Raw genomic sequence first — 16,246 nt, 5'->3', positions numbered from 1 at the left:
CCTTTGGGAGCTCATATTGGTGTTTGGTGTTTGTTGGTGTACTATCTGTTGTTTTTTTTACATGTTTTCAATAAAGGACTAATTTTATAAATTGCTTGCATATTAAATAGTGTTTTTGAGTTGGTTAAAATCATGGATATCACGCCGAGAAAAAGGGAAAAGATCATAAACTTAAGTGAGCATACATCAATGAGAAGGAGATCTCAGAAGGAGATTGCAAATTAATGTCTTGTGAGTCAGGGAGCAGTCAGCAAGATTATTAAGCAGAAAAGAGAAACTGGGTCAGTCAAAGCAAAGAGAATTGGAAAATTTGAAAGAAACCGAAAAACTGGTGTCCTAGATGAAATATTTTTAATCAGAAATAGTAAGTTAAACATCAACAAGATTTGGTAGCCACTGGAGTGACGGTACATGACTCAACAGGATACAGGTACGAAGAACACTCATTGAATCTCGAAGAAAAGCAATTCGACCACAGAAAAAACAACTCCTGACGGCATGTATGATAAAGCAAAGGCTCATTTGGGCTAGAAAATATACCAAATGAACTGTAGAAGACTGTAGGAAGGTGCTGTTTTCAGATGAGACCCATTTTTTCGTGCAGGGACATCACACAAAATTTGTTATTAAAAGAAGGGATGAAAAACTTACTGTGACTCATACTGACCAAACGGTGAAATATCCTGTGAAGAAGATGTTTTGGGCTGCTTTTTGTAAATGGGGACCGAAACTTTGATACCAATAGAAGGAATGATGAATAGCCTAAAGTATAAAGCTCTATTGGAGCAGCACTTGAGTACAGACCTGAGTAAATTTTGTCCTAATGTTGTCCTAACGGCTGTATTTCAACAGAACTCAGCTCCTTGTCACGTATCGAAGTTTATGCTTAAGTATTTCAATGATAAAAAGATAACTCTCTTCGACTGGTCTGGAAATTTACCTAACCTTTACCCTTTTATTATTAATTTGTAGGTGATTTGTAAATCTAGGATACAAAAATTGGAATGTACCACCTAGATAAAGATGAAAGAAGCTGTTATTCAGATGTGGTTTCGAGATGACAGAATAAAAGGAAATTGCCAAAATTTTATTGATTCCATGCCAAAACGTGTTCAGGCTGTTATAAAAGCAAAAGAAGGACATACATCCTATTAAATAAAAAATATTTCATGATTGTACGTCACCTCTAACTCAAAATTTTAATAAAAAACGTATTTAATGATTACAAGGAATTTTATACCGTTAATTCACAGAATAATGTATTTATTGAATAACTTTAAAATAAATCCTTCAAATACATTTCTTTTCAAATAAGTTCTCTGTACCAAATAAAATTATGGCATGGATTTATTATTATTTTTATGGAATGAAAAATCAGTTTTTATTATTTTCGAAAAGTAACTTCTCTTTTTTTTCTTTACTCTTAGGTTTTAATAATAAATATTAATGATTTTTTTCTCTCATTATAGAGTTTGACAAGATACCTAAATATTATTAAGAAATTGTAACTATAACAATACAAACAAGGGTAAATTATTCAAACTAATTATCCTAATGGCAGAAGGATCAACATAATACCTACCCACGGCAAATAAATTGGTTCGAAAATAATTAAAAACGAAAATTCCTGCCGATTGCCCGAACACAAGTATTTTATAGCAAAATATTGATATTTGATCAATTTGTTTTTTGGTCGAATATTCCGGGGAATTTATATTTTTAAATACTGATGAAAGCTTTTAGACAGCGCTTTGTTTACATAAGTTTATTGGACATTTACCTCGATATAAGCTTTAGTGCCGATGACAAGTAAATGTCACCTTTTAGGGAACCTCAATTCAAAATTACTTTTAATTTTATTGAGTCTGAATAATTATTACAAAATACAGAATTGAAAGAAATATTTACTTTATAAAGAAAAAAAAATACCGATCATATTTTGATCGGGTCATTGATATATTTTGTTTTTATTTTTATTGTATTTATATACGATACGGGTTGTAGTCCAGTGGGTAGTGTTTCAGATTCCGGATCAAGAGATCTGAGGTTCAAACCCCTCTCTACCACAACTTGTTTCCTATTTTCTAACACTGTTATTTATGACTAAAAGAAAATGGTCACAAAATCGAAGTATTTGAATAATATACATCATAAGAGTGTAATTTTTTTTCTCTTCATATTTATACCTTATAAGAATTCATTTTTTTACTGCGTAAATATACTACGTTAATCAATATAAATGTTAATAAATTGGGTCGGTATCTGAAATGTTTTTTTTAAGTATCGAGGTAGACGTGTCGAAATACACTTTCGTATTCACGTATTTGATCGAGTTAACAATGGCCATTTATTAGGTCATCTGTCTTGTTGATATGTCTATTATGTTAATTATATTTGAATTTATGGTAATATTAATTAGACTTGGTTCTATAGCTAATAATCTAATTTAATAATGCACGTATTGGCAATATCGCACAAGATGAGAGATTAAATATGAGTTCTGGTACTGAGGCGTGATTGATTAAATGAAACAAACATAATTTTGAATAATTAAATGAGACATTCAAGTTTCCAAGTGGTAAAAGTTTAACTAAAATACAAGGTTTTTTTATGGGAAGAAGATCAAACTGTATTTAGATAATGATAGAATTTATTTAACACTTTGTGGTATGACATTTTACACATATTTGTTTATAAATTTGTATAAACCACTTAATTTTTTTAAATTACACTGCGACCGGTTTTGAGGTTACTACCTCATCGTCAGGAATTTAACTTAATTACACGCGTTGCTATTTACTTAATAAAATATTGTATGAAAGATGATAAAATTGCCTAAAACCTGTTACTTTTGTTGATATAAAAACGATATGGATTTTTTTCAAATATCTGTAAAGTCATGTGATACATAATCGATATTCATTGCATTTGGTGTATCAAATAAGATAATTAAAATAGTTTTTTTATTTATTATTATATAAGTCATGTACTCGTATTATAGTATATAACTCGTAACGCAATTCAACGGTTTTGAACGCAGAAACGTTGATGTTCGCATTTTTTAACGTTAACAACGTAAAAAGCATCAATATCACGCATCTAAAGCGGTGAGCTTTGGTCACATTCATACAAATCGGGACAGCATTTTACCTGCTTAGCTTGTAAAAAGCAAAAGCGCCCTTTAGGTATTACATTGAGAAAATTGCGATATACAGGGTGTTCTTTAAACCCTGTCACATCCAAAAACAACGATGATCAGTATGGACAAGAAGACAAATTTGCATATTAAAAAAAATATCTAGAGCAAAGAAAAATTAAAAAAATAAAATATTAAAAAAACAAATGGTTGTTTACTTCTGCACTGGAGAAGCGAGGGGGCGCGGACGCGCGGTTAACGGAATATCAGACTCCCCCCCTCCCCCTCCTTGTGTCTTCCCTGCAGAAGAAAGCAATCAATTGGCGGCCTCCGTGGTGTAGTGGTCAAGACGCTTGACTCACGCACGGAAGGTTCCGGGTTCGATTTCCGGTGAGAACACAAAAATCAAAATGTGATTTTTCTCAAGCCTGGTTGTTCTGTAATGTAATTCACCACTGTAATTGGGTCTCCTGGCTTGTTGTGGTGCAAAAAATGAAATGAAATTTGTTTTTTTTTTATATTTTATTTTTATACATTTTATTCGTTCTTAAAATTTATTTTAATATGCCAATATATCTTCATGCTCATACTGATTATCGTGGTTTCGGATGTGACAGGGTTTAAAGAACAACTGTATACAATACATTATCCATCGTTATAATAACAACATCACCTGAATTCAATTGAGAATAAAAAGATTACCGCAACGCATCTACGCGTGTTACTACCCCTTTTGAAATAAAAAAAAATTCAACGTATGTAAACGTGAAAATATCTACCAGTCACCGAGTTTCAAAAATACAGACCCCTTTTCGTTTTTCACAATTGAAACATGACGCGAAACAAGCAAAAGTAATTTAATTTGAAATTAGCCGACGCTATAATATAGGATTTTCATTTTGTAATCTTAAATCTTGGTTTGAATACCGCACGGAATATTTCACCAAATAATTTCTCTTCTTAGTAAAGCAAAATAAATTATATTAATAAATATAGCAACAAAGTTTTTGCAATCTTTTCATTGTTAAATCTTCCTGAAATTTGTTATTGTAAGCGTTGAATTATGCTGGCAATTCGTCTGAGTCATTACAAAATGTCTACCATTCGTGAATTAGTACCAAATTAGGTTGATTATTTATTATGCGGATTTACACACTCTCATTATGCCGTGTTAAATGTTCCGCTAAATTTCTGGCTATTGCATACAACTCGTATATTAATGAGATAATAATCAAGAGTTATTACGGCAAACATTATAATAATATCAAAGAAGCTTTCGTTGCTTTGTGGTGTAATTGTTTTATCCTGTTTATTCTTGGCTTTATAAAATATTCATTTCCCTACGTGTTAACGCTAATTCGCTGTTATGATTATTTGCTTTAACAATGAGTACTTAAAGAAAATATACTGTTAATACTTTTAATGAAACCAATTATAAGATAAATAGTGAAGGGTGGTCAATGATTTAAATAAAATTAGTGACGCGGTAGTTTCATGTAAATCGAAAATATGTATATTTGTTATTTTTATATAAATACGCTATGCATATGGTATTATAACAACATTTTATTTTTTTATTATGTTTTGTTGTACTATGTTGTTTAGTTCCAACACAATGCAGGTCTTCAGTCCCGTAAAGTTGAAACATGTAGAGTCCTAATACTCAAAACAGTATTAGTAACTTAAGAATTTTGAAAAAAAGTCACATAAATAAATAATTTAATGAACGTCTTCTTTTCAAACTTAAAACCCTTTTCCTTTACAAAATAATCCTAATTTAATTCAAAGAAAAAAATTGGTACAAAATCGTTTAAAATAAGACATTTTGTTTATAATATCGTGCAAAAAAATCTCAAATATTATTTTGGATATTATTGCTGAAACGTTGTTTTGGATGTTATCAAGTTGTGCCAGTTTTTTATTTATAAAGAAAATGAATGGGAAAAACGGAAAAAAATACAGCAATAATGTATTCTCCTTCATTATTTTACGGCAAATTAGTCAAAAGTTCATACCATCTTCACCGTACTCTGTGCAAATATCGCGAGCATCTTTGGCAGCTTTATTCCCTCGATTGAACGCGAACTAAAGGGAACATCGAAAATGCTCACTTTCGTTTGCTTGACCTTTTTTAAAGTAATACATGTAACGTTAAAGCAAACACAATATCTTGTAGAACAGTTTTTTTTTTTCTAAAGACCTTTACCAATTCGTCTTACTTTTGGTGCTCAATTTTAATTTTGCAAAAAAACGGACATAACTTATGTTAACACGTAACATATAAACTGTTTTGGATGACGTGTTACATTAATATGTTTCTATTCAAATACACGCTTGTGTCTTGATCCGAAAGAAAAATAAACGTTCGGAAATATTTTCATACGGCGCGCGGCTTACAGTAACCTTTCCAAAAGGTTATTTTTCAAAATGATAAAGTTAAAAGATATTGACTTTTATTTTACCCTTAATTGAGAAATGATATTAATATGTCGATGCTTATTTGGTGTAGCATTTTCATAGTATATAACCAATGAAATACGAAAATGTGGTAATATGTACCCTCTATTTATTTTCCTAAAATGTAACCTATAAAGCCGATGCCGAAAAATTAAAAATTATAAATCAAGTTGTTCTTAAACTAGTATTTAATTATGTTTTAGTAAAAAAAACTCTCCGAATTTGCGTTCTTCTAAAACATGTACGTTTATTTGAAAAAGAAACATTTTACATTGTTTACAATCTACGCTGGTAATACGGATTACGGGGTTCTATATTTAATTCTGTATATTGGTAATAATTATACACAAAAGTCGCAATCATTCTGTACCCAACCCAAATCACCTGAAGTGCATTGAATCCACAATTCAACGTTTAGGTCTTCTGAATACCGTCTGCAGCAGAAGATGCAAGCAGCGTCTCTGCCATTAGGCAGTTGTTGGTTATTTATAACTGACAGTCAATTCTCTAGAACTGACTAACGATTGATCAGTATCTGAGCTGCTTTCCTGTGTCAGAAGCAACACGATTAAAAGCTTGCCTACGCCTATTACGCATACCATGCCATGGAAATTTTATCGCATTTCTTTCGCTTGATTCATATTTTAGGCCGAAAGAGTGCTGCGTGGCATATCTAAAATAGTTTGTCAAAAAAAAATTGTAGTGCAGGTATTATGGATCCTGGTCCAATATAATCATTTGTCTATTTTATTTTATTCATTTAGGATACAAACAAATGCACAGGCCAAATGTTTATACAAAGTGAATATTTCGGTCTACTTTTTTTCAAAAAGCCACGAACAAGCCGCTAGACGTGATCAGGCGATTACCATTTTTGCTCTGGAATAATCTTAAAAATTCGCCGATCACACCAAAACGTATCTTACTAGTTTATCTGTCAAAAAAACAAACACACGTCCAATATGACCGAAAATTGACACATTAACTACAAACGTATGTACTAATCTTGGAAAAACATAAGCTCTAACAATAATTCAGTATTCAAATTTCAAATTTAAATATTCCGGTAATTTTTTTTTCGAAGTGTAGGGGAATGTGGAAATCTCTTCTTTTACAGGACATGTGACCGGATATTGGGTGATTTCAGCGATCGCTTCATGTATTGTAAAACGTTCACCATTCTGCATAGTTTTTGTGATAACATCTTAATTTTTCAGAAAATGTGCATTTCTAGGCAAAGCATTTGATACCTACTTCTTTATGTGCGATATACTCGTCCGTTGACTCTTTAGGGTAGTTTTAAATGCAATATTTTTGTTTTATGCCGTTGATTATTTTCAAGAATTGTATTGACTGAGTCTCAAAGTATTATTTTCTTAAATTTATTAAACTTATAATTAAGGAATTGATAATCATATTTTTTAATCTGGTAAAAGATTGAATAGTACGGAGCTGATTTCAGCATATAAACTACATATATGTATAATGATATTGCTAAGCTGCATAATTATAACCATAGTGACATATACATATGTATGTACATTACCAGGTGAACCCGGCAATGCTTTGCTATTGCAAGATTTGAGTACGTATGTTAAATTGAATCAAATTTAATGAACACAGTTGAAAGTTTGATATTTACATAATATATCATCGTCATCATCATTATTCCCTTCCCTTCCGCACCTAATGGTGCATTCCCTTCCGCACCTTATGGTGCATAGGGCACTGCATTGATAAACTGATCGCAGCGTATCTTGATCATTTTTTGTTCCATGAAGGTAAGATGAGCAGTCTTACGCTTCAGGTACCAGTCCAGGGACTATGAAATATTCTAGTGTGAAAACACCCTTTTACATAAATATTTCAAATCAACCATGACGGGAATCAAACTCGAGACTTCTTGCATGGTAGGCAAACGCACCGACCATTACACCACGAGGCCACTATAATACATATTATAAAGAATATTTTAGGAAGTGAAACATTTACAAACATAAAAACGTTTAGGCTTGGAAAAAGTAAACTTCTGTAAAAGTAGCGACCATTTAACGTTACATTTCCTGACAAAAATCAGCAACGGCGGTGCTGTTTTCTTATCGTCAAAAATTAAGAGACAGCAGCAGTCATTATATATTTTCTGAACGTTTAATAAAACACTGTCCGAGGGGAACTATCTTAACAATCTGCGCCAAAATCTGGAAAATCGTATTCAAAATGGAGCATCAAAAATTCGCTACTTTAACGGCTACCCGAAAATCATAAACAAGATGAAAAACTTATTTCTGAAATATGAATATTTTACCAATGACGAAGTCTTTCATCTCGTGATATCATATTATATATATAAAATACCCATGATGTAGATAAATGTTCTTCATCTCTGTTGTAATATGTTGATATAAACAGCTCCTCGGGGAGTTGAATCCAAGCCTTGTCTAAAAAAATTTGGTCAAACTCAAAAATAACATTTTCAGGCGTTGCCAAGTATGTAGGTGAAATAATTCAATTAGATGAATCTCACGCGCATAAATAAAGGTTTCAGCTCTTTAACTTAACAAACGTCAACAGATGAAAGAATTGAAGAAATATAGATGTTCAAATATGGGCAGAATGGTGAATGTTACACAGTGTGTAAAGTGGCCACTTAAACCAGCCATTGACAGGTCATTAGCCCTGTAGATGCCCAGACTTCTATATTACCTTCTCTTAAATGTTCTTCGTCTCTGTTGTAATATGTTGATATAAACAGCTCCCCAGGGAGTTGAATCCAGTCCTTGTCGACAAAAATTTGAACAAACTCAAAATATTGTTGAATACCCATGATGTTTCTAATCAGTTAATCGAAGTATTAAAAATTATTAATTTATAACCTAGACTCACCTATCAGAACCAATATTTATATTCCATCTAGTATTAATGCAAACAAACTGTTGCCAACAACTGTAACGTATAACTTTTAAAATACCACATGAGCAAATGCTGAGATGTTCCTGATTGGCTACATTAGAATATCCTTTCTGATCCTAACAGTTAAGCTAAAATAAAGTAATATAATAGCAGAAAAATCCTCCTTTAAAAATATGAACCTAAAATATGTATTATAAGCAACTCCCATATAAAAATAAATAAATAAATAAAAACTTTTCAAATGCAGACTATACTTTTATCTATATATTTCTATTTTCTGTGAACCGGTCTCCAATTTACAATAGAGAAATAGCACGTATTACTAATACCGATTAAAGTATATGAAATCGATTTAGAATAATTAATTGTATTTTCAAAATCAGTATGGATGTTGTGGATAAATGTTTTCATTTATAACTGTAAAAAAGAAAAAATATATACCTAGAAAAACCCGACATGTTTGTCCTTGATAGTTGTAACGACAAGATGTTCTAAACAAATTTCAATGTTAAAGAACAAATAAACATGAATCGTGACGTATTAGAGGCGCGGCCAATGGTTAGCCGTTTTTGCGGGAATTCAAAATTACAAATTTAAACATATTTTTTATACTACTAAAACGTAAAAAAAAAGTTTTTTTCTCTAGACAGTATTTCTTTTTTTTTCTAAAGACCTTCGACCAATTCGTCTTACTTTTGGTGTCCCTTTTAATTTTGCGAAAAATCGGACATAACTTACGTTAACACGTTACATATTATAAACTGTTTTGGATGACGTGTTACATACTTGCCTATTTCTTGATCCGAAAGAAAAATAAACGTTCGGAAATATTTTCATACGGCGCGCGACGTACAGTGACGATTACCTTTGCAAAGGGTTGTTTTTCAAAATGATAAAGTTAAAAGATACTGACTGTTATCAAAAAGATATCGTTATTTTTTAGGTAAGTAAGTATTTGTTTATAATTGAATTCCAAATTTAAAAACAATTCGCTTTCAAATATTGAATTTAATAAGGTACCCAAGGTACGGTTGTGGTTATGATTGAATTTTAAAACTTTAAATAATTCATTTTCAAATATAGATTTTTTTGCAAATGTCAAACTCTGCTCCTCTTAAGTGCACTATATTTAGGAATGCGATTTTCAAAAATGTATCGAATGTCAGTTGATTTTATTTTAATATTACCAAAAATCTAGTAAAAAGAACTAAATGGCTTGAAATTATAAAGAATTTAACGAAATAACCTAATAGAGATCCATAAAAAACTAATTTTGTTTATAATTACTTTAAAATAAAACATTTAATTTCTAAAAAAATAACTTCTTTCCATGTTTCCCATATTATATGCATTCTCGTTGAATGCAACCTTGGTGATGGATAAAACAAACATTTACGCTCCTAATTTTTTTCCTACTTAATAAATTGAAGATTTTCATAGCTATAAATATGTTCGTGGCAAAGATCTACATTTCGCTGAAAACCACACGTAAATCGGTCCAGTAGTTATTCAGTCCATCAAGCGTATACATACGAACATTGCCTTTTATTTATAAAGATATAGAAAAAAGAATATTTATTTTGCATTATTGACATTATTTTGAGTTTGTTCGAATCTTTTTAGACTGGTATATAACCCTTTATGATATTGGTGTTAGGTTCGGTTAGGACATCTTATTATCAAAAAGTGCTCACGTTCTAACACTGCGCATAAAACATAAATGTTATAAATTTTCTCCAAATAATACTTCTCACGTCCAAAGACTTTATGCCTACCTCTGCCACTAATTTCTTCACAGGTACACACCTCAAGGATATTGAACTTTTCTTTCCAACTCTCATACACACATTTCAATTCACTTCAGCAATAAATTATGCGTGTTTCACAGGGCGCCCATTAAGAAAATATTTATTAACATTCCTCTTAACGTACTCAACTTGCCCCGAATTAAAAGTTCCTCAGTCCACATAACCTAAATCTTTTCGCCAATTACTTCGACAGGGTAAAAGTCACTTGCGGACTTAAAATCGACCCTTTTGTGAATTATCACTACCATTTATATTTAATAGCTCCCCGTGAGAACAGTTGAACTTTTTGTGTGACTTATGGATCAGAAAATCACCTCTCTCTAAATTTAATAAAAAATAAATATTTTATAGATTAGTCGAATTGATTTTATTACACCTAAACGCTTTTTCTGGAATCGTAGGACGTTAAAAATGCTCCCGATTTGGTGAATTTTTAATTTTGAAATTCAATATTATTTTTATAGGTCGCCGAGCTGCTCAACTTTGTAATAAAATTATTTCTTTTTTCGATACTCGTTCCTCTATTTTTCGTATTTACCTTCCTATGGAGGAGGGAAGGAATTTTCTTTTCAATTTCTCATTCCGAAAAGTCTACAAAGTAGCGTCTCTCGGGACGCTAATCTTAAATTACAGGGAAATACTTATTGTATTAGGTGAGTTCCTTTCTACATATTGGTTTTCGTGCGCAGTAGATGGAAACTGTACCCTTTCTAACCTGAATTGTCTGTAAAAACATTCAAATATTAACTAACTGTAAATGATGTAAAACGTTTTTAGAGACGGTTTTTGAGACTTTTTACGTTTAAGTTCAAACATTTTCAACAGAGACTAAGCTTTGCTATCCGTGTCCGGGCGGATTAAGAATATGGTTCCACATGTGAAATAGAGCGAAAATCCTGAAAGACTGCGTTTGACTAGATTCTACTCACAAGTAAAAATCCTGAAAAAGAAATCAATTAGAGATAACTCCACCTAGTAGTGTAGTGGTTGATGCTTTCGCCTAACATGCGTTAGGTCCCAAGCTCGATTCCTGGAAGGGTCAACGTGAAATATTGATTAAAACGGTGGTTCTACAGTGCAATATTTCATTTTCCTGGACTGGCACCTGAAGCGTAAGGCTGATCACATTACCTTAATGTAACAGATGATCGATATACGCTGCATTTAATGTACTAACCAGTGCCTTATGCACCATCAGTTGCAGACAGGGGTGTGATGATGGAGCTTTATTTTGGATATGTCCAAATCATGTGGATTGATTCTGGATTTTTCCTAAAGATCATACCCAAAATATTATTAGTAAAAGTCATCTGGTTTGAATAGAGTTATTAACTTTTGCCGCTTTCTAACTTGGAATTCAATGCAATATAAAGATTTCCCGTCTACAAAAATAACTTAGCCTTTCTTACAATTATTAGTTGTCTCCATATTTTCTCATTTCCAAGTTCCAAGGGAGTTCCAACTCACTTAATATCACTGATTGGTAATTTATATGTGAACAACACGGCTAAAGTGGTCAACTCCATGTCGATAAGTTTCAGCACAGAAAAAGAAGTCCAATAAGGATGTATTCTGTCTCCATCTTTATTCAACACGTACGGGGAGTACATAATGAAAAGAGCACTGGAAGGCTGGAAAAGATGATTCAAAATTGGTGGTTGGCTAATCAATAACCTCAAATTTGCAGATGATACCACACGACTTGCTAAAGACGAGCAGGAAATGGCGCAGATTTGGGTTGAAAATAAACAGAACTTAAACGAAGCTCATGATCGTTGACAGAGCCAATATGCTACAACCATCAAATAGACTCCATAATCATGAGAAAGTGCAAGATTTTGTTTATTTAGGCTCATTCATCTCTGCGGGTGGTGCATGCACATCAGAAATGAAAAAACGCATCCTAATCGCAAAAAATGCCAGGACTTAACGGACCAACATTTGCCAAGATCGAGGCATCTCGAAGTAAACTAAAATGTTCATAGTGCGTACGCTTGTGTTTCCAATATTCTTATGTGGCGCAGAAACGCGGACAGTTAAAACACGTGAGCAGGAGAGAATAGATGCCCTTGAGATGTGGTGTTGGCGTCGAATGCTGGGAATACTATGGACAGGCAGAAGAACAAATGTCTCCATACTAGAGGAACTTAACGGAAAAGTTCGTCTATCGGGCATATACTTCCAATGTATTTTGCAGTTTTTCAGACACATAGCTAGACATGACCCAGAAAATCTGGAAAAAATAATAATCACGGGCAGTGTGCCAGGACAAAGAAGCAGAGGCAGAGCTACAGCTCGACGAATCGATCAGGTGAAAACAACATCACGGGCGACGGAGCTGTGGAGAGGGCGCAGAACCGTGAAGGATGGAGACGCATTGTCAACTGAATAGCTGGAGAAAGTAGCAATGCTCATGACCCTCAGAACTGAGGAACTACAGAAAATAATTTTCTCAATCTCGATAATGAGCCAACACGCTTACGAAATATAATATTCATACCAAACATATTCTGTGAATTGTAAAATGACATAAATGAATATGGAAGGCCAATTCATAATTATTGATCACTTAACCAAGACAATGACAAATCATGAGCTATGTAAACGCACAGTCTTTTATATTCTTGACAGCTCCATCTCTGTTGAACAAAATCTAATAGAAGTTTACTGGGCTTATGGACCCTGTCGTTGACTGGCTGTTGAAAACGTTTGTCAATACCAAAATTTTTCTACACTACTTGTGTCTACTTTTATTATTTTGTCAAAAATATGTTTATCACTACATTTCTTCTACTTTTTTTTTCCACGTCCGCTCCAAGGAAAAGTATGTGGACATCACCAGACGCCTTCAGGAAACCCTATCGCCAGCTAGCACTCTCGCCTCCTCCCTTGTCAATAAAATAAAGCCAAAAGATCGTCATCGACGGCCTTCCAGGACGGCGAGAGCCCGTAGGTGTAAATTAGAGGCAACTTAGGTGTAGGTCTTCTGAGGCATTTATTCTGTTACATCTTTAAAATGCGAATTATAGGAGGCTGCCGTGTCCTATCTTGGACTTCAATATGAGTTATGGAATCAAACCAGGTTAGACCTAATATTCTCCTCAAGTACTTACTCTTAAATCTCAAATCTCAGAAGTTTGGTGTTTTGAGTTTTAGTAAGGTGCCAAGATTCGTACCCATGTAAGAGTTCTGACATTACACAAGAGTTGAATAATTGGCATTTCGTTTGACTGAGTATACTCTTTTCCTAAAACTGTTTATAAAGAGTGTTTTTTTAAAGATTCGTACATTAATTTTATTTTTTTTAAATTTAATAAAGAGGAAATTTCATACTCGCAAAGTCCTAACACAGATCCTAACATGACCCTATCAAACTTAACCTATCCTAATTGTTCTAAAACCAACAAAACTTTACAAAGACTTTAATCGTCCTAACACCGTTTTAGACCTTAATGCAGACGAAGCGGGTTCTAGAGCACAGTCAGCGCGTGGTCCTCTTGAGTTGGTCTACTATTTAGTTTTGTAAGTTACCAGTTCCCTTCGATGGGACAACAACAATGAAGACAGACAAGGGTTCAGTTCAGACTACCGATGGAAGTACCTAAGCATGTTTTAAATTATTTTAAAGGTATTTAATACTCATGGTAGGCCTTTACCCAGCTCCTCATATGTTCCTACCCATTTGCTAACAAAATGGACAGTTGCTTGAATGTTTATTGGATTAGCTAATTAACTTGGATTCCACACTGGCCTCATCACGTTATATAAAATTAAGTTCTGCGACTTTACCTTCATTGCAAATAGAAATCTGGAATTTATTTCAAACAGAACTGTATTTTTTATCCACCTGGACACAGATCATTCTCCATAGTTCCTGATTAAATTTCCTTTCTCATGCGTCAACTTTTTGTTTCGTAGGTTTGATCACAACCGCCGGCCGCCTAGACCGCGAAAGCCAGTCCCAACACTCCCTGGAGGTGCAGGTATCTGATGGAGGAGATCCTCAACTGCTCTCCAGCACCAGGATCCAGATAGACGTCACAGACATCAACGACCACTCGCCCGTCTTCTTGGAGCAGTACTACTCTGTCAGAGTTCCAGCTGGGAAGAAAAATCGCGTACACATTGTGGTATTTTCAAATATTTATTTTATTTTATTTAAGTAAAAAAATTTAAGTTATCTTTTTTTTTCAAATCACATTTATGGTGTACTTAATATAAAATACTTTTTATAATTATTTACATATAATGTATACATATACATATTTTGTTTTAATATTTTTATTTTTTTTAGAGGACTCACCTAGCCAATTTTTATGGCTTATCGGTGAAGATCCTTTGCATTAAAACACTATTTGTATAATAATAACTACTAATTTTACTATAAAGAGCGAGAAATTAAAAACAAAAAATTATGTACACGATATCGCAATGATAAGAAAAAAAATTAAATAGAAATACAAAACAGGAATATCAAAATTTAAAATAGAAATGTGTACATAAAAGGCATAAAAGGCATTATTCTATATTTCTATATTTACTTATTATATTTTATTAACATATTAACTCCTGATCAGCCATTTTCTTATTTTGCCCTTGTCTCTCTTGGTAGTACAATTTTTAAGACCGTTTGGCAACAAATTGAACACAACTGGAACCATATATTTTAGTGTTCTTTTTCCATATTCGTTCATGTCTTTGGAATCACTAAACTTTTATTATGTGTAAATTTTATATTATTACAATGTTCCAATATATTTTTGAATTCATCGCTTTTTCTATCTTCCAAAATGATCCAGAATCACAGAATTCCTCGAACCGGCATCGCCTTAATAGATCTATATAGTACATTTTTATTTCTCCTCATTAGATTATTTTTTTAACGATGGCATATTTCTAGCTCTGTATCATTTTTATATTTGTGATAGTTGAGTGACCCCATGCTTTGATACCATATCTTATTATAGCCCTCAACCAAGGAAAAACAAACTATTCTCAATGTACTTTTGGGCAAAATAAATGTAAAAAATACTCACTAGAGTCCGCATTCGATCACAAAGGTTAGATATTTGACAATTCCACTTAAAATTTACATCTTTATATATTCCTAAATATGTTTATTTACTTTCAAATTTAATAATATCGCAGTTACAGTGAAATGGAATTTGATTATGTCGACAGTTGGCATTCTGGGCAATGAAATTTTAAAGAATATATTTTTTAGCGTGAAGTGATTTAATATTGTACAAACGTTTGTTTTTCATGAGGCCAAAATCATGCGCCCAATTTAAAAGTTTATAAAAATCGTTTTGCATTTTTTCTTGCATTTCTAGAGGAATTTTCTTTACACTTTGAACAACAACACAACAAAAACAAAAAATATAAAAATTTAACAAAAATATTTTTTAACATTTTATAAACGTGTTTTTTTTATTAATGATACATAAATTACGTATAATTTTGGGCCTTAAATCGATTATTGAAAATTTTTTCGTCTTAACTTCAATTTTTTTTAATTTTGGTGCTCATTTTTCTCCCCGATAAATCATTTCGAAAAAATAAGTCATTTTCCTCTTATCCCAATTGACTCTAAGATATCTAAAAAATTTGAGTGACATTAAGTGTCAAATGCTTTTGTAAAATCTATAAATAAAACATATATCTTTTAAGCTATTAAATTTATTATTCACGTGATCTGCGAATTTCTGTAATAGATCATCACAATTTTTTTCCTGAATACCGCATCGACGAGGATCAATAATATTGATCGAAATAAATATTTTTTCTACAGCGGGTAATAAAGATATTAATCTATGATTATTTACATTAGAATGATCCTCTCCCCTTTATAAATTGGTCTGACTATTCTGTGTTTGAACATTTCTGGAATTAAACCAGTACTCAAAATAAGTTGCGTAATCACAGGACTCAAAAT

At 32.4% G+C, this 16,246-nt stretch overlaps 1 protein-coding gene across 1 annotated transcript in view; it reads left to right on the top strand.

Moving 5' to 3' along the window:
* The window catches only part of LOC148280130 (fat-like cadherin-related tumor suppressor homolog), a 79,559-nt gene that overhangs the window by 20,298 nt on the left and 43,015 nt on the right, over positions 1 to 16,246 (top strand). The window contains exon 3 of the mRNA XM_088228881.1: positions 14,230 to 14,441. Coding sequence (XP_088085007.1) covers positions 14,230 to 14,441 — 212 coding nt within the window. The remainder of the gene's footprint in view (positions 1 to 14,229; positions 14,442 to 16,246) is intronic.

The sequence above is a fragment of the Micrasema longulum genome, unplaced genomic scaffold (genome assembly GCF_059751315.1).
Source record: "Micrasema longulum isolate JH-2025_06_02 unplaced genomic scaffold, ASM5975131v1 h1tg000613l, whole genome shotgun sequence".
Lineage (NCBI taxonomy): Eukaryota > Metazoa > Arthropoda > Insecta > Trichoptera > Brachycentridae > Micrasema > Micrasema longulum.
This window is presented reverse-complemented; position numbering and strand designations above follow the sequence as displayed.